Source organism: Canis lupus, chromosome 12 (genome assembly GCF_003254725.2).
Source record: "Canis lupus dingo isolate Sandy chromosome 12, ASM325472v2, whole genome shotgun sequence".
NCBI classification, from domain to species: domain Eukaryota; kingdom Metazoa; phylum Chordata; class Mammalia; order Carnivora; family Canidae; genus Canis; species Canis lupus.
Window position 1 is genome coordinate 5685114 of NC_064254.1, and position 19652 is coordinate 5704765.

Sequence of the window (19652 nt, forward strand, 5' to 3'; positions counted from 1 at the left end):
AGTGATATGTGAACCGAATTCTGAAGAACAAACACGAGTTGTTTTTGGATCCGTGAACATGCCAGGAGGTGTTCCAGGCCAACACCACTATTTGAGAAAAGATGCAAAGGTGAGATAATCATCAGGGAAGACGGAGAGATGCAGAGATGAAGCCAGAGTAAGGAAGGACTCTTCTACCTCAGAAAAGGTGTTTGGTCTTGTTCATATAAACTATTGGGAGCCCTGAAGGGTTTTATGCAGGAGAATGACATGGTCAGACTTGACTTTCTTTGGCAGCAGGGAGGCCCGTGGACTTGAAGGGGGAAGGCCCAGGGACAGAGGTCAGCTAAGGGGCCACAGCAGTAGATTCAGCAAATGAAGGCACCAGTAAGACAGATGGCTGTGCCCCAGCTGTGCGTGTTTACCGATGGGAGCCGGGAAAGAAGTTTCTGGCTGGACAGCTGAGTAGGCAGAGTCAAAAAGGCCAGTGGGAAGCAACAGGAGTTCCGTCTGGACTGCAGTAGTTTGAGCCTGAACGAGGCCTTCCACACTGCGGTGTCTAGTGGGCGCCTGGCTTCGTGGGATCTAGTGTTCCAGGGCTAGGGCTGGAAGTTGGTCACTTTGAGGAACTCCCCACAAAAAGGGGCGCTGAAGCCCCGGTGTTGGGGAGATCACCAAGACCACGTGAGTCAAAAGAGGGCAAAGGCATTGCTCAGACGATCCTGAGCATTTCAGTCGGTGGCAAGGAAACCACCAAGAAGAAAGCTGGGTGAGAGTAGTCTTGGTTTTGTTTTTTAAGTCAACAGTATGCATGCAACAGGTTGATCAAGTAAGGAGGGCTGAAGGGCTGCCTGGGTAGCTCAGGTCATGATCCCAAGGTCTTGGGATGGAGCCCCAAGGCGGGCTCCCTGCTCGACGGGGGGTCTGCTTCTCCCTCAGCCTCCCTCTTCCTCCCCTCTACCCCCTCTTCTTTAATAAATCTTAATGAGGACTGAATGGAAGCCAAAGGCTATGACAGGACATCCATGACCAGAGAAATGACTATAAAAACAAAAACTAGTAGGTTTTATACCTGGGATAATGAATACATGTTTCACACTAGGGACGGAAGTCAGATGAAGTGAAGTGGGAGCGGGGAAATGAGGAAGTAACAGCTCCACGACTCTGCCAAGTCACTGCTATTAAGAAACCTCTCCGGAATAAATAAATCTTAAAAGAAACCTCTCCGGGAAGCTTCCCTCAGCTCCCCAACACCACCAGGTCCCCCAACAGCTCCAGGTCAGCTATCACACTGCTTCGCCAGGACTTCACAGCTGGTGCCGCGTGCCCTTAGGCCACTTAGTGGGAACTCTCCAACTGCTCTGCAGTTCAGGACCAAAGGGGGCTCCCCGGGTGCATCCCAGGGTGCCCAGTACTGTGCTCTGTATATGATGGGTGCTTCATGTGATTTAGGCAAGATGCTCTTCCCTGAAAGTACGCCTGAAAAGCATCATGGAGGTGGTTTTCAAGTCAGTGCTGGCTTTTGTAGATCATTCCAGGGAAATATATGCTAGCTAGGAAAGGGAAATACCATTCACTGAATCCTTTTTGAATTCAAGAAAAAAATACCATGTGGGGTTCCACACAGAGCCCCAGGAAAGAGTGAAACCCAAACACACCTCCCAAGGAACCAATTCAGAGAAAAAGCATTAACAGTTGATGGCAGATATTATGCCATATACATGAGCTTTGACATTGCAGCCTGCTATCCAGAGCCTGAATATTAATCCTGAAGGAACCCATTCATAGCTTTTCAAAGTAATTCTAAAAAGAAATGTACAGGGGCGGGGCGGGGGGATGCCTGGCTGGCTCAGCCGGTAGAGCATGGGACGCATGACCTCAGAGTCGGTATTCAAGCCCTGTGTTGGGTGTGGAGCCTACTTTGAAAAAATTTAAAAAGAAACAGGCACCAAAGAAAATCCTGATGTAGCCCCAAATCAAGAGGAGGCTGAATGACATCAGCATTGTTTCACTTCAGTATGCAGTACGGTCCAAGTCCTATTTCCTGACTCCCCCTAAGAGAGCAGGGGGCAGTACTATCCGTGAAGAGGACCAACGCTGAACCAGCGGCTCCTAACATGTTTCTTGAAACTCTTAAGTTTTGCAAAGACAACAGCCATTCTGGCTGCATTCGGCTTCCTTCTGCCTGCGGTTCTGACCCGGGATGGCCTTTGCTCTTCTTTCCTCTTTCTGAGGCTCCTTTCCCTAGACCAGAGAAGGGGCTGATGTGGGGCCCCAGCAGGTAGACCCAAAGGGCCCAAAAGGCTCTGCCAAAGTCCCATCCCAGGAGCCTGTGAGGGTCCTGGTCGACCCCAGGTGGGTAAACAGCTGTACGGAAGTCCAACAACTAACAGGACTTTTGTCAGCAGGTGTCCCCTTGGCCTTGCTGCAGGGGGAGGCCCCACTGCCCCGCAGCCCTGAACCAGGCAGAAAGAACACATGCATGGCGCCAACAGAAGATGGTCTCTTTATACAAACCAACTCAGAAGGCTCATCCTCGGGGAACAAAAAAGCAGGCCCCAGCCTCCCTGAGACAGAAGAGCGCTTTACTTAAACATGGTGATGAATAGTTCCGATGGTCTGCAGATAAACGGGCTAAAAGAAGCCACAGCACTCTGCCCCTTTCAGTTATGAACCATGCTGGCTTTAAAACACATCAGATTCACACCGTTTCACACAGTTTATTCAGAAGTTTAAAATATGGGCATCTTCCCCTAAAACAAATCATCCCCTGCCAGTCCCCACACACAGACTATCACCACTCCTGCTAACTTCTCTTTACTGTGCTTACCAAACATACTTGCAAAACACCTCGGGATCAAAACCTCAGCTATTTGGTAATACAACGAAATGACAAAGTTACACAAAAGAATCTCATTTACTTCCTTTTCACTAGCAGACCATGAGTGAAAGATTAAAGGGCAAACATTACCTTCAACCAAAGTTAATGCTTCCCTATTACTCTCTTTCTCCTTCCTCTAAGACGTTGAAACTCAAAGCAGTTTCATTTACTGTAACTCTGATATCCCATTTTTCTTTTCAGAATGGCTAAGCCAGGACATACGTTCCTTTCAAGTCGATCTTAACCTCAAGACTGGCAGAAAGCGGACTCCCTGTTGTCGCTTGGCCATGACGCTTTGCCATAGGCAAAATTACCACAGAGGTGCAAATGATGCTTTCAGAGTTATCAAAAATCTTAATGCATTAGTATGGAACCTCCACATTTTTCTGATGCCACAAAATTCCTCTTAAGGTGGTGGCAGGTGTGAAAGAAAAGGCACTTTGTGCTAAAATTCAGAGGGTCTCTTGGGAGAGTGCCACAGCAGAGAGGACCGGTCAGCCTGAGCAGCAGGCTGCCCTTTAAGTTGGAGAGAAGCACCCCCCCTGCCCTGCCCTGGAAGGCATCTGCAAAGGAAAAATCAGTAATCATGATTCCAAGGCAAAATGGTTACTTAAATTGGAGAGGACAAATACAAATAGAGAGAGAGAGAGAGAGAGACACCAAACACAGTTGCACCAAGGACTGAGGAGGAGCGAGCTTTACAGGGCCCTGTAGGCCAGCTTTCGCCTTCTACTGGGCTGGCTCCTTCACTTCGGAGGAGGTTCTGGAGACCGAGCAGGAACAGCACCTTGGCCAAGAGGGTTCCAGGCCTCCTGCCTCTGCCTGGACTCTCCCTGTTGTGTTCCCAGGAACAAACCGAGTTCCTGCTGACAGCACTTGTGGCTACTGCTGGTCCGCGACAACATCCATCTTAAGGATTTTTTGATCCAGCCATGAAGGGACAGTAAGGGTTTTCCACATGATCTGGGACTCCTTGGCAAAGCCCAGTGGCTTCTGGGTCTTCTGAGAGCGACGATGGATCACGCTAGGATCCCCCACCAACACTCAGAAAAGCAGCATGAGTGTTTTAGATGGGCAGGAGATAAATCAGTGGACTCAGGGTCTTTATCCTAGTACCATAAATAAAGTGCACCATGAATGGAGGCTGTGAGGAGCCACTCACCAGAGGCCGAGGTATGGGAGACACTACCCTCACCACCCGCTCAGAGGATGGTGGATCATTTCCTTCAGCCAGAACGCTGGCTGCTGAGGCTTTCATTATTGCTTTATTTCCTTAGTACTATGGAACTTTTAGCTGTAAAGGAAAAAGAAGTACTTGGTGGGCTTGGCAGAAAGCAGGTCTGTCACAAAAATCACAGAAATTGGCTGATACTCAGTTAAGTGTATGTTACAATCTTAATAATGTTTGATGATGGCTGTTTTTTTTTTTTCTCCTTCATTCTGAGGAACTTAGGAAAACGAGTTTTTTAAGAACTCTATCAAATTGGCTCATGAGGCTTCTGAAGAAGCGGTACAGATGTTTATGGCCGACGTAGTAGAAATGGTTGTCTTTGTTCTGCAGGTTTCCAATGCTTTATGGAAGAGAATCCACTTACTGTCACATTTCAGGAGAGTTTACCATGACATACTGGCAGGTTCCATAAACTTCTTGGAAACTCTTTTCAAAGAATGTGTAAGAGGAAAACCGCAACGTTGTACAAAGAGCTCTGCTCCATTTAGGATTCTATTTCGAGGACACTATTTAGCTGCTTTCATGTAGGAAGGTATTGCCCCCCGAGCCGTCAGGCCCTCAAAGCGCTTGTATGTGTAATTGATGAAGACCCAGTCTTTGTTCTTGTAGTCAGTCTCAGGGTGATTACTTGTAGCTACTGGGAAAGAAATAGATGTGAGAGTTGATTCACTGCCTTACCCCGATGGACTGCTCAGTACTGAGGACAGGACATTCTGAAGAAGATAGCACAGTCTGTATTTGGGAAAAACTGCTTTTCACTCTGCAAATTTTCTACATTTGCGTGTCTATGGTCTTTGAATCTCCCATTTGTCACAAATATTTTAAAAGTTCCATTTTCCCATTTCTGTCATTTCAGGTTACCTAACCCTTAATAAATAAAACAAAAGAACAAACCTTTGTGATTTACCCACTCCATTTAGCAGGTAAACACTGGGAGTCCGTGGGGGCATTTGGGTGGCTCAGTTGGTTAAGCGCCGGGCTCTTGATTTTGGCTCAGGTGATGATCTCAGGGTCACGAGAGCCAATGGAGAGCCTGCTGGAGATCCTCTCTCTCCTTCTCCCCCTGCCCCTCCCCCCACTCATGCTCACTCTCTAAAATCAATTTTAAAGATCTTAAAAAAATAAATTAATAAATAAGGAAAGAGACCATGAGAGTTTATATTCATTCTCCATTCGACAAGGGGTCACTGCTACCCAGCGTTAGCACCACAAAAATACTTACAAAGAACCCAAAGAACTAAAGTTCCTCTAGCTGACCTGTGAATACAACCCCTAAACTGGCAGGACGTAATGGGCCTATAATGCAGCAGGAGGCAGTGTTGGCGATGTTACCTGTTGGCTTAAGAATATCAGATTCTGGAAATTCATCGAAGTTTGAGGTATCATCAATGCTTTTGATTTCAATAGATATTGCAGCAGGTCTCTCTCTGCCAAGAACAGACATGCCAAAAATTACTATAGTTAGTACTCACATGGCTCACAGCTGATTTTTTTCTCCAAAAAGAACCCTGGCCTGACACGGGAAGACCACCCCACTGGCAGGCAGCATTTCCTTTCTCTGAAGAGCTTCTGACACCAAGCGACCACGCCACTTGGCCACATCCAAATGAGAGAATATAACTAACAATTATCCAGAGCTGGGAAGAAAGACAAAACCCATGAGGAGAAAGTCAAATCCAAGGTTAACGCACTGCCCTTGTGTCCTGCCCAGTTGTTAAAAGGGGAACTAAACCTCCGGGCGCCCTCTTGCGCGGGGCTCTCACTTTCCACCACAGGTGTTAACAAGGAGAGGGCTAAAAATGTGGCAAAAGGGAGGTAAAGGTAAAACTTATGAGAGTGCAAAACAGAACACAATTATGAGGAGAGGACAACGTCCCCACCTTGTTTGGGAACCACCGAATGCCTAGGAAGCAGCGCTGGGCCGGGGGCAAGAGGCGGCGCGCTGGCCACACCCCGCAGCCCACACCGGGGCCAGTTCCTTCCTTCCTACCCCGGCTCCGGTGGCCGACGCTACAGAGGTTGGTGTGTTCTAGGTAAGAGCAAGGGCAACACGCTTAAAGTGCTGTCTTCACCACGGAACTCAAATGTCCCTTCACTTTGGAAATAACTGCTGGCTTCCCCATGTCCCCGGGCACATGGCCGACAGCAAGCCCTGACTCCTGAGCCCCGCCAAGAATGAAAATCAAGAAAGGACGCTCACTGTCTCCGAAGCCCTCTTCCCTTACCTGGCTTGCCAATACTGGGGCCTCTATATTAGTGGTAAGCAAATTACACCCTTTCGGAAATAATCCTGAAAGCCTTTATGTGGATATACCTGATATGTTCCCAGTCAACGCCTTCAAAAAAAGAATTACTTTTGATTTCCTCAACTCCAGGGGCTCCAATTCTATGTTCCCACTCAGAGCAGAATCTGGAAAAGACAGAGGTCTTTCAGCAAACCTCAAGTAGTCTCTTTAGAAGAAGATATGGAATAACCTAAACAGAGGAATGGGAGACAGCAGGGGGCAGATCCAGGTAATAATTTAAGTTTAAAAAAAAAAAAAGAATTTTGGCATGTCAAAAAACCTGGGTGAAAGGCGGGGGAGATGTTCTCTAATACCTCAAAATAAGGTCCTTGGCTTTCTCAGAGATAGGAACTTCTGGAGGAAAAGTCAGAGTTTCTTTCCAGTTCATCACCTTCTTATAGGTCTCTTGGGGGGTCTCAGAACAGAAAGGTGGGTACCCTGTAATAAGAGAGACACTTCGGAGCTTTTACTCCCCAGAACTTTGAATCTGAGAGTACTCTCCTTAATAGGATTTTATCTTTAACCCTCCATGACATGCACAGGACTTCCACTCATTCCAGAAAACATCTAAACTGATTTTTCATTTCCCCCCAAACTTCTAAGCCCAAAGTGAATTTGTGCTTCTGGTACCACAAGAGAAGCAGCTAACAGCTGAAGCCGGGAAAAGAAAGGAGGACATACATAGCATTGCACAGGTGGAAATCACCACGCCCAAAGAAGAAATGAAAAGAAACAACATCATTGAAAAATGACTCTGTTCCAGGAATATCCCTATATGAGTAAAGTGCCAAACAAGCTGAATAAGAAAAAAGCCTAGGTTTTAAAGGTGACTACCATGCCTCTTTTTGAGAACTACAGATAAGGGGATAAGTACTCTCACACCACATTACTCCACATGCCCTCCACACAGATCTCATGCGCTTCCACAGGCATCCACCCAATGTTCCGGAAGACAACACAGCCAGAAACCATTCTAGTCATCCACAGACTCATGCACTCGGTACTGCCATGGACATATTTACTCTCCTAGTGCTCTTGGGAATATGGCCACCCACCCCTGGAGTGTCCTCTAAATACACAGACACATCATCCAAATTAGAGGGAGAGGGAGAGAGATCAGAGGGGTCCATGCTTTGAAGGCTTAGAGAGAGGAAGGGGACAGCAAAGAAGTGAAGAGTATGTGAGGCAATGCCCAATTAAAGCTCTCTGCAAATAATGAATATTTAAGTGACTGAAAGAGCTGCTAGAAGGAGAGGATGAAATAGGGGAAGAACAGGATAAATGATCAGCAAAGCAACTACAGGATGCAGGAGGCCAGAGAACATAGTTGGCTCTTTGATGGCCAAGAGCTTTCTGCTTAGGAAAATTCACATTGAAAGACACAAGGAGAAAAGTGCTTAGACCACCCTCAACTGAAATCATCTATTATCAATACGGGACTCTCTTCTGGTTGCACCAAAATGTCCTCTGAAAGCATGCAACTTACCGATGAGCATCTCATACATGATCACCCCAAGCGACCACCAATCACAGAGCTTGTTGTACCCGGTCTGCATGAACACTTCAGGAGCAATGTAGTCGGGAGTGCCTACTGTGGAGAAGGCCTGAAACATGTACCATACATCAGGGAGGGGGGTGGCCACAGCCAGGACGGTGCTCAGAGTTCTGTTCTAGAGACAGAAAGTTTCAAGCACCACCTACGGGGACCCACAAACTAACCAAGCAGAATGGATGGCCCCAGTAGCCCAATGGCAAGTCTGATTTGCCAGAGCACTTCCAAAATGAACAATAAAGCTTTGTCAGCAAGGCAAGAGACCCTTCCTAAATACACCCAAAGCCCATGGTTGATCAGGACAAAGGTACCCATCTCAACAACCAGCATTGTGACTGACTGAGCACCCAGTGAGTGCGAGGCTCCATATTTCTTACATGCTTCTGAGCCTATGTAGTCCTGGCACAAGTCAGCAAAGGACTTTATTAGCAGATAAAAAAAAAAAAAATCTGACGCCCAAAACAGCTTTGTTCATAGGCTGAGAACTAGTTAAGTGGCAGAGGCCAGTTTGAAAATGAAATACCTTGTCTAAATCATCCCTCTTTCTATCCTAAATATTCCTTAATTTGATAAAACCTAAATAAAGGGAAGCTTTATTATTACAAGGTAGTAGTATCCTACAGATTAGAGATTTATGTCCATTTACCAAACATATTCATTTATGTAAATAGTTCTTACGGGAATATTTTCTAAACTCAAGTAATCTACTCTCATAATGAGGACTATGATACTAGGGGGATGTGCACTCAAAGCCTTCCAGTGTGCTCAGCATTTGAGGATTTACCACATAGAAGGCTCTAATCTAAGTGCTTTTGACATTACAGAACTTCTAAGATAGAAAATAACATGTGTTGTCTTTTGAAAATATTTATTATGGAATACTGCAAAGATACAGAAAAAAAACAACAGACAATACAACACACAACACCTACTGCCCATATTAAAGAGAAGTTAATAATCTCCCATATTTGTCTCAGATCAATTGTTTTTTAAAAGACATAAAACTATAGAAACGATTAAAACCAGATAGCCCTTCCCTCTTCCCCTACTGAAGTCAAAACCACTCTGAAGTTGCTGTGCCATGCTTATATGCATATTTGCATAAATAACATAATATGATCTCCTGAATATTTCAACTTTTAATAAAGGGTTTCCTTTGGCACTTCATTAGTCTACAATGCTACAACTTGTTTTAACTTAACATTATGATTTTAAGATTTATTCATGTAGCTCTGATTCACCCATTTCACTACTGCAAATGTATTCTGTTATACAAATGTCACAGTGTTTTTTTTATCCATTCTTCTATTGCTTCCAATGTTTCACTATGACAACACCCGAATAAACATTCCTGTGACACCTCCTGGGCAGTAGCAGCAAGAATTTCTCTAAAGGAGGAGTATCACTGGGTCTTGCATTACAAACATCTTCTAATTTAACTAGACATCTTCCAACTGTCCTCCAAAGTGGTTATTACCTATTGCAACACCCCCAGGGGGGATGAGTTCCTGATGTTCCAGATCTCACCAACACTTGGCTCTGATAGACTCTTTTAAATTTTCGCCAATCTGATGAATATGAAATGGGATGTTTTAATTTGTATTTCCTTTATTTCTAGTAAGGTTGAGTATATATTCATCTACTAATAAGCCATTCAGGTCTTTTGTCTCTGAATTCCCATTTAGATCCTTTGCCCACTCGTTTTTCAGTTGCATTACTTTTTTTTTTTAATTGGTTCGTAGGAATTCTCTATGAATCCAGGACATTAATTCTTTATAGTTTTACATATTGGAAATAACTTATCCCAGTGTGAGGATTATCATTTTTATTATGACCTTTAAGTGATGTAATATTTGTTACATACCAAAAAGTGTGTAATTATCAAATTATGAAGCATAATAATAAAAATGAATAACCACGAGTTCAACTGAAGAAATGAATTATTACCAATGTCATTAGAACTAAACATGTACTCCTGTCCCTTCCATCCTCTTACCTCTCCTAACCCCTATGGTTCAATTTTGTTATCATTCCTCTGCTTTTAAAAAGAAATTTAATTTTGCCCCATATCTGCCTCTAAATGAGATCTTGGTTTTATTCTGAGGCTTTGTAAAAATGGTATCACACTACATCAGTCTTCTGCTGTTTGATTTTTCTTCTCCATGTTTTGCTCCTAAAATTGATCCATGATGTCACATGTAGCTAGAATTCATTCATTTTCACTGCTGTAAAATATTCTATCCCAAAATGTAACCACTTTCCTGTCAATGGGGTTCTGACACGGGGTTATTTCCAGTTTCTTGCTATTAAAAAATGCAATAAACGTTCTTATATATGGCTCCTGCTTTACAAGTGCAAATTTCTCCAGACCATATGAATAGGGAGGGGTAGACTCCCTGGGTTGCAGGGTATGCATATGAATTGTAACATAATCCCAAAATAGTGGGACCATGTGGCTTATTTTTTCATTTGTTTATGTCTTTCAATATACTGAAGGGTTCTGTCTTTAAAGTAAAATCAAGTTTTCCTTTATGATCTGTACTTCTTGTATCTTAACAAGAAGTTAAATTTTCCTTTAAAATTAAAGGATTTTTTAAAATCCTTCCTTACTCCAAGATCATGAGCATACCACCCTATACTTTCCTCTAAAATTTTAAAGTTTTATTTTCCATCTACAACTTATTGTTATGTATACTATAAAGTAGGAATTCATTTGTTCCAGATAGAATTGTATACTGTTTTCTTTTAAATACATGTATTAACAAATATAAATGCCAGTTGTTGTTTTTAAAGCTTTAAAGTCTGAGACATGGACTGTGGTCTCCCCGAGAAGTATTTTCGGTCTAATTATAAAGGTTAAGAAACTACAGAAACGCTTCCACTTAGAAACTAGATTTATTCCAGCAAAACTGAATATTAAGTATATCTTATTTGTCAAAAAAAATTCTTTTTTTTTTGTTAAAGAAATTTCTATTACAAAACCAGAAATGACTGGCTCAGTCGGTAGAGCATGCAACTCTTAATCTTGGGGCTGTGAGTTTGAGCCCCATACTGGGCATAGAAATCACTTTAAAAAACAAAAGTAAATATACTAGCACTGTAGCCAAAGGTTAACTCTGGCTTACTTTAAAAAAAGTGTAGGGGCAGCTCGGGTGGCTCAGCGGTTTAGCGCCGCCTTTGGCCCAGGGTGTGATCCTGGAGACCCGGGCTCGAGTCCCACGTCGGGATCCCTGCATGGGGCCTGCTTCTCCCTCTGCCTGTGTCTCTGCCTCTCTCTCTCTCTCTCTGTGTGTCTCTCATGAATGAATAAATAAAATCTTTTTTTTTTTAATTTAAAAATCGGAAGATTTTTTTACCTTTCATTAGCTTCCAAAACACAGGTAAATATCAGTTTCCCAATAATGCAGAAGCTATTGAGAAACAGTCTCTTCAGTGGAGGATCTTAACCTTCACTGCACAGTAAAATCACCAAGAGTCCTCTCAAAAAACCAGATACCCAGATTATATACCCCAATACAACTCAATCTATCTCTGGGAGTAGGACCCAGCCATCAATAGGTTCTAAAGTCCCCCAGGTCATTCTGATGTGCAGCCAAGGTTAAGATCTACTACTCTATGGAGAGACATAATAGAAGCACCTGACCAAATTTGTTCCTGACATTTCCTAACCCTCAACAAGCTATGTAAACAGTTTTTCAACCACATACAAGATTCAGACTCTTAAAGAGCATCAGAGTTCCTAAGGAAAGGAGATCATGATGTGACTGACATACCAACCATAAGTATCCCCAAGTTAATGTTAGGACAAGATCTCAAAGATGAATTTCAGTTACTACATCTCTAGAAGTGTTTAAGATAATGCCTCTCCCAGGACCAAGGTTGAATAAAAAAATCATCATATTCAAACCATGGTCTGGTCTGAGGCCCACCAATGGGCCTCAAAAACTGCAAGCCTTTCTTTTGATGCTTTCTTCAAACAACCCTACAGGCATCCATTTTCACTAGGACGGACAACTACTTACCAGTGACTTACTAAATACTACAGAGAACTCTAATTCAGTATTTTACTAAGAAGGCTGACCCAAATAAGTATTTGGCAAACCCGCCAAGTTACTACTGTATACACCAACCAACAAGCAGAAGTGCCACCATTTCTAGAGGATACACGTGCATGACCATCATTCCAAGTTAGTCATCATTTTCCACAGCTGCTATTTTTGCTTTCTATGACCAACTGTTAGTTTAGCTTTACGATCATTTATTCCATTCGCTATGGGCTTCTAGCAAAGTCTAAGTATGTGGTGATACACACTTCTATTATCTCTGGTCAATAACTAGACATTTGGACACAAGATTATACTTCAGATATAATCCAATGAATGAGAATAAAAGTTTGCCTAGACATCAATAATATTTCACTGGTGACTTTGCATATTTAAAATCACTTCCAACATATCATCAAGGTAAATGCAATAATGTTACTTATTTTTAAGCTTATAGCTCATAATTTTGTGTATATATTTATACAGTAAGTTATAAGCACTTTCCTTAAATTTCTCTCCAATTTTTATCACTAAGTTCTCTTTTCTACCACAAAGTAGGATGGGGCAGGTGAACTGAAGAGTCTTCACTTGCCTAAGTGAATCAAAATTTTAAAAGTATGAGAACCGCGGCCTTAAAGCTCTGGGTAGGTATCTGTAACTTAGTTTCATTTTGAGAGATCTCCAATTCAAAAATAACCCCTTTACAACACCGTAAAAATAGAGAACAGATTGAATAGGAAGGAATGGGGTTGTCTTGTAAAAGGTCAGGATGAGGTCCCCCACTAAAAATGTCACAACCAAAACAACCTAAAATTATCTTCCCTTCATCAAAATACTACCTTTGGTGCCACTGGCAACACGACAGTGTTCTGTCAAGGTAATCTTAAAAGCAAGGAATAGATATGCTGTCAACATTTATTGGATGCAAATTTCTGTGCCTATTTTTAAAATTTACTCATACTCAGTTTGCAGCAATTTAGGAAGCCACAGATATTACTTACTAGCTGACGTCTATTTCTTTTCCAGGTTTCTGCTTTCCTTTTGGAATTCATGTTCTGGAAAGCTAAAAGTAGAGAGAACAAGTTCTAGTCAAAGTTCAGACAGGTATGTTTAATATTTTTTCAGGCTCTGATTCAAGCCACATGAGACTTCGGTCTTGCTTTTCCAGCTTGTACATCAGTAACTCTAGATCTAACACACCTCTCAGCAAGTCTATAAACCCAAATCAAAGTCACTGAAGCATTAGCTCGAAGAATCACACAGTCACATGGGTCATGCGGCCATAGAGGATACAGGCCTTCATCAGAATTACAGGAAATACAGTTTCATCAGAAGCGAAGGTCCCAAAGTAGACCTAAGATATTCATAATTTCTCAAAATTACCATCAAGTTTCCAAGAGTAATAATTAGCATGTATTCAAAGACTTCTGAATTTAGAATACATTTTTGGCATAACCTTCTCCAGGATGAACTGTAATTGTACTGCATAGTTTTAATAGTTTAACGGTGCTGGAGTGAAAATAACACTTACAAAGATCAATTTCTTTCTGCCATGACAGAAAGAAGCACCTAGGATAAATCTCATCCAGAGCTGGTCCCAGGACTTTTTCCTCTACTGCTTGCCTGCCCCATATACATCCCCCCCTTCTCAGTAGAGGTCCAAAGAAGGCTCTTCCCAAAATCCACCTTAATATATCCGGCAGCACTCATCTTGCCTCTCCATACAATAAAAACCACAGGCACACCTGGGAAGATACTTTCATTCTCTAGACTCAGGTTGTGAGAATCTCCTAATCCGTCCTGGATATTTTGGTTACCTGGGGAACAGCTCTTCTAGGCCCAGGTAAGGGATAAAAAGGCTAACACCACTACTGACACTTACTGAAATCACTGGGGAGGCTGTGGTTCAGATTCCTATAAAATTCTGTCCTATGTGCTTTCTTCAGTCCTGTGCAAAGGCCGAAGTCAGAAAGCTTCACATGGCCCTGTGGGGAAGAAATAAGGTAACGGAAGATGAACATTCTCAGATGTGGAACAGACGTTATATTTTCTGGCTCTTCAAAATATCTGTTTCTAATTCTCATTCTCATGTGATGTAGATTATAAGCACCGCTGTGATAGAGGTACAGAGGATGGTTTCAACAAATGATTGTTAAATAATGAATAAATGAACAAGTCTTTGTTCATGTAACTTTTACTCTTGAATTGTTTCATTAGGCTACAGTCCAAAGGATAAATTATTCCAAAAACAGAGAATGAATGTTATTACATAGTTCCTGACAAATGTTGCTATACTATATTTTAATCATAAGTAGACACTTATGATTTATCATTCTCTTCAAGGAACACTCACATCTCCTCTGAGCCAGGCCTCATGCTTTAAATGTATCATCTCATTTATAACTCTTAAGCCGCACTTCACTGACTCAGACTTGTTAAATGGCTTACTGGTGAAATGGGAGAACCAAAGCCAGAAATCAATCCATGTTCCTTCTCCCCAGACCAGGATTACCTACCCTCTCCAACCCCCTGATCTCATCTGGAAAATGGAAATAAAGGTATCTTCCTGGTAGGAATGATGAGAATTAATGCACATAAAGCTCCTTACCTAGTGCACATAACCTAGTCCTGAGAAAGAGGTAGGTGTCCTTGGAGTAGTGAAATTTCAAGTGGATAAGGAAATAAAGCCAAAATTACGGGAGGGAATCCTGATGTGCAGGGATCTACACACTGCTCAAGGTCGTACAATTAGAAGTGGCATGGCAAGGGTTAAGCCCCAGTGATTTCAACATCTGTGGTCTTTCCACCACCTTCCTTCAGACATACTTTAACATACAAACTTCTCAGGATACAAGGAGGCAACAGAAACCCTGCCAGGTGGCTCAAGTTTTATTTTGAAGAAATCCCCTTAGGTTTGGCCTTGTGTGTGTTGCATACACGTGTATGCATGCACAATAACGTAAACTGCCAAACGAAGACAGCCTTGAGCTTGCTAACTTGGTACCACTTGTTTGAGATCTGCAAATATGTTATACAAGTCAAGGGCTAGAGTTTAATTTATAGTTCTCAAAACTACATTTTACCTAGATACCTCTAAGACAGGAATGGAAAAAGCAGTACTGGAGCAGATGCTAATCAAGCCTAATTTCAGGGAATTTTGTAGCTTTTTTAAGTATGCAGCAGGAACTCAAAACATCCAGTTTCACTTCTAGAATCTGTATGGCTGAACACCTAAATGAGCTTGTTCGTGAGAACATTTTTCTACAAGTTTGGGCTAGCATCTTGTAGAGAGCAAATGTGCACCTACAAGGGTTCCTCACTCCTCAGTTATATTGAAGCCCCAATGTCTTTCCCTTCAATATGCTTGCTGGACCTCAACACAGACTACAGGGTTCAACTAAGCCTGCACTAATTCATTTGGATACAGGACCAGGGGATCTGAATCCAACCACAGAAAGTAGGGCCAGTACTCTATTAAAAATATATCTGAACATAATGACATAGAAGAAAAATCTGAGGGGCGCCTGGGTGGCTGTCAGTTAAGCATCCACCTTCAGCTCCAGTCATGATCCCAGGGTCCTAGGGTACTGGGATTCAGCCCCTAATCAGGCTCTCTGCTCAATGGGGAGCCTGCTTCTCCCTCTGCTCCTTCCCCTGCTCATACTCTCTCTCTCAAATAAATCAATAAAATCTTTTTTTTTCAATAAAATCTTAAAGAATAATTTATACACATTAATATTTTTAAAGTACTTTTAGGATATTAACTGTATATAAATTACAGACACAAACAGAAAAGGTACTGAGGCTTTTATACCAAAACAGTAATTATCTTTGAATGATCAGATTATAGGTATTTTTCTTCTTTATAACTCTTGGTACTGTCCAAATTTTCTACTATGTATATACTCTTAGGACAAAGAAAAAAGCTACTAACCAGAAGCAATTATTTGGTAAATCTCCTGCCATTTTGAAATAGAAAGATAAAAATTTTTTAAGATAAAAGTTTTTTAAAGAAAGTATACCAAAAGTTCAAGTTTTTCAAAGATCCCAAGAAAATTATCAAAAGACAGGAAGAGGGGCACCTGGCTGGCTGAGTCAGTGGAGCATGTGACTCTTGATCTTAGAGTCGTGAGTTCAAGCCCCATACTGGGTGTAGAGATAGATAACATAAATAAGTAAAACTTTTAAAAAAAGATAACATAAATAAGTAAAACTTTTAAAAAAAGAAAAATATAAGAATCACATTCACTGTTCTACTTAAAAGTTCAGTCCAGACAACTGTGTAATAGAACAAAACATCCTAAAATTTTACAGCTGGAAAAGATTTTGGAGCTTCTATGGAACAATATATCCACTTTATAAATACGTGAGTTCTGGACAGTGGGGAAGACGTGCCAAGGAGCAGCCAGCAATCTAGCAGCACAGCGATTCTCTTCTCATTTGCTATGAGTTTAAGAACTAAGCGACTGAACTCATTTGCATGTCTGAAGAACATTACAAACAGAGCAGTACAGAGGTTAAGCAGGACTCTTCTTTACACAGAGGACAAAAGATCTGGAACCTGAACTTTGGGAGAGACTTTTGTTGTTTTTGTTTGTCTTACTTCCTGGTTCCTAGCTGGTTCCTCAACTAATAAGGTTTGCCAACAGAGGGGTTCCCAATAGGTGATGCATTTGAATAGTTAATTATATGCTAGGAAAAGATGACTATCTTTGGCTTTATCATAAAATAAGCTTCTAAGTCAATTTTCCTCTTAATCATTTTTGAAAATGTCCTTTACTTTTAAAAAGAATATTCAATCAAATTATAAAATCATACGTATTTCAGAGAAAGGAAGTAACAGCAAGCTTACTGCCCACCCACCCCCACCCCAAAAGGCAGTGCCCAGCTTCCTTACTGTGATTATAAATGGTACAGTTGTGAAAGCAGAGACTCCTCAGATGAGGAAACACACATCAGGCACGCTTCTCCCCTACCACAGTACCTTGCTGTCCAGGAGAAGGTTGTCTGGCTTGATGTCTCTGTGGATGAATCCAAGTTGGTGAATAGAGTCTATGGCTAATACTGTTTCTGCTATATAAAACTGAGTCTCCTCTTCTGTCAGGGTATCTTTTTTCATTAATAGGGTCATCATGTCCCCTGCAAACAAGAAGATATAAGACACCACACACACACACACACACACACACACACACATACACACACACACACACACACACACAATACATAAGTAAGCGCCAGTTTCCAGATTGGTCTTCCCTATCAGCCTACATAAGGCAGTAATAAACAAGCCTCTTTTGTGTTCCAGAAACTGACCCCACACTGCCAATATGGGTGGAAATGGTAAACAGTCTCTAAGACTTAGACTTAAAAGTAAAATTCACAGCCACGGAGAGAAAAATGTTTTTAACCTAACCTGATGCTGACCACTGAGCATTGATTTACATTGTAATTTAGAGAGAAAAAGGAAATCCCTTTCTCTCTCTCTCTCTCACACACACACACACACAGACACACATACACGCTCACACACACACACACACACACAATTTGCTTACAGTAAATTTTTGGAGTGGGAAAAAATTACTTTACTTTTCATTTTGCCTGCCAACTTCTCTATAACCCAGAACCAAATGGCATTTCCACACAGGCAGTACTGCCACTATTATAGAGAGAGGTCGAAATGCCAAACAAAAACTAAATATATGAGAAAGCTGAAAACAAGGTCTCCAGTCTCTACTTACAAAACACTTGAACATAAAAAGGTGTGATTTAGGTAGCAGAGTTTAAGTCAACAAAAGGTAAAAAGGAACTGAAAATGCTATGTACTGAGATATGTAATGGCTGCCTCCCCAAAGTGCAAAGTGAACACCTCCCGAGATCAGTGGAGTTTCTTCTCCAGAGTTTTATTATAGGTAGTTAAATATACACCGATAGGCTTTATGCAACTTTTATGACACAGTATCAGTATTCTATCAGGTAAAAGGTAAACTCCCTAGTTTTCTGCAAAGTCAAAATTTAATTATCTCTGCTTAATATCAGCAACATAAAATGGAAAAAAAAAAAGATTCTGATCCTAACTCAATGGTTAGACAAAAAGCAAAGCAAAGAAAAAATATGTATAAGTAGTTTAAAGCTAAGAGAAACAGGAAAGATTCAGTTTAGATTCCATATAAAGCCATTTATGGTCAGAAAAAAGGAAAAGAGAAAGAAACCTCTGATTTTAATACAGCATCATGCCACTTTGTGAATTTCATTTATAACTTTGGGGGAATTTCATGTGTTCTTGGAAGAGTGGATATTTTATGCTCAGGCAAAAAATTAAACCATTTATTAAAATGCTCTCTTTTTTGACCCAAGACTTGAAAACCAGGATACCCTAATCACTCCTGGCAGCTACCTATTCAATCTGGAGGCACAACAGAGACATGGTGCACTCAGGCTAGCTTTAGGGTAGCTATGTGACCTTAGTGCTGTGGCCCAGGAGAATAGCCAATGGCCTCACCTGTGCAAGTTTGCCCAGATGATCAGAGAGCTCAAGTCAGATGGTCTATGGCTCTGCAGGCCAGCTTCACCAAGTGCAAAGGGCAGGGTCCAGGAGACATGAGAAGCTATGGAAGATGGTGTACTTAAAAGCTTGAGGAGACATGTGTCAAGGGGCTGGTGGCTGAGCTGGGTTTTATTCCTATTTAAGAACTGGCTTCTAAATGTTCAAAAGTTTTTCCTCATTCTACTACATAGACTCCTAACTTTCTTTAATTGTTCATTAAAAATTGATGACCCTAGATCTAATTAAAGGTTCTCACAGGATCAAAATATTATACTACAGTTGCATTTTGCTTTGCTATAGAACCAAAGAGAAAAAAAGTTTTCTTTTTTGGCCACCAGAGTTTGCTCACAGCTCATCAGCTCACTGGCAAACAGACTGTCTTCCCCAGAATAGATGGTATGTTCTGTTATGAGTTTACTTTGGAGCAGTCTTAGGAGATACACATGCTGGGTTATATAAAACTTGAAATCTCAAATATGAGAAATTGATTCTGACTACTAATATAATGTAATGAGAGATTCATTCATTAATAGAAGTTACAGAAAAAGAACAAAAAAGTTGAAGCAAAAAAAGTAATAGCTTCAATTTGGTCACTTGGGTACTGATTATACATGATTCCCATTGACAGGAGAGCAAGCAGAGTCCCTATTGTATTCCTATATTGAAAAAGAAAAAGAAAAGAAAGAAATGTCCATCTGAAATCATGAGAATGAATGAGGTTACTTTTATGGCACTAAGAATTGTAGGAAGGCACCCCAGCACAAGACAGGTTACTGACCTCCTTTACAGACCTAAAAAAGATATAGAAAGCAACTTTGTGAGCACGATTAAAAGTAGAAAGGAGGGTTAATTGACGTGAGAGAGAAACCACAGAACAAAAAGGAAAAATGACCTTTCATCGTCAAGTAATTACCTCCAGGCAGGAACTCCATGATTAGGTAGAGGTTTAGCTTATCCTGAAAACTATAGAACATTTTCACAACCCACAAACTGTCTGCCTCCACTAGAATGTCACGCTCCGCACGAATGTGGCCAACCTGGAGGTATACGCATTTGATTAATGACAAGCCTTGCTCTGCTTTATTCGACTGTATATTTGTTTAAACAATTTAAATACTGTTTGAGTATTAA

At 41.5% G+C, this 19652-nt stretch overlaps 1 protein-coding gene across 6 annotated transcripts in view; it reads right to left on the reverse strand.

Moving 5' to 3' along the window:
- Window positions 1-2679: 2679 nt before the first annotated feature.
- The window catches only part of STK38 (serine/threonine kinase 38), a 42253-nt gene continuing 25280 nt past the window's right edge, over window positions 2680-19652 (reverse strand). For 5 of the 6 annotated variants that reach the window (XM_025418584.3, XM_025418585.3, XM_035698075.2 and 2 more), the window contains 9 exons: window positions 19435-19558; window positions 16956-17110; window positions 13854-13956; window positions 12973-13034; window positions 7863-7980; window positions 6691-6814; window positions 6406-6501; window positions 5424-5518; window positions 2680-4728 (listed from right to left, as the gene is read on the reverse strand). In XM_025418584.3, coding sequence (XP_025274369.1) covers window positions 4598-4728; window positions 5424-5518; window positions 6406-6501; window positions 6691-6814; window positions 7863-7980; window positions 12973-13034; window positions 13854-13956; window positions 16956-17110; window positions 19435-19558 — 1008 coding nt within the window. In that variant the 3' untranslated portion in view covers window positions 2680-4597. The remainder of the gene's footprint in view (window positions 4729-5423; window positions 5519-6405; window positions 6502-6690; window positions 6815-7862; window positions 7981-12972; window positions 13035-13853; window positions 13957-16955; window positions 17111-19434; window positions 19559-19652) is intronic. The other variant, XM_025418586.3, reaches the window with a different exon arrangement.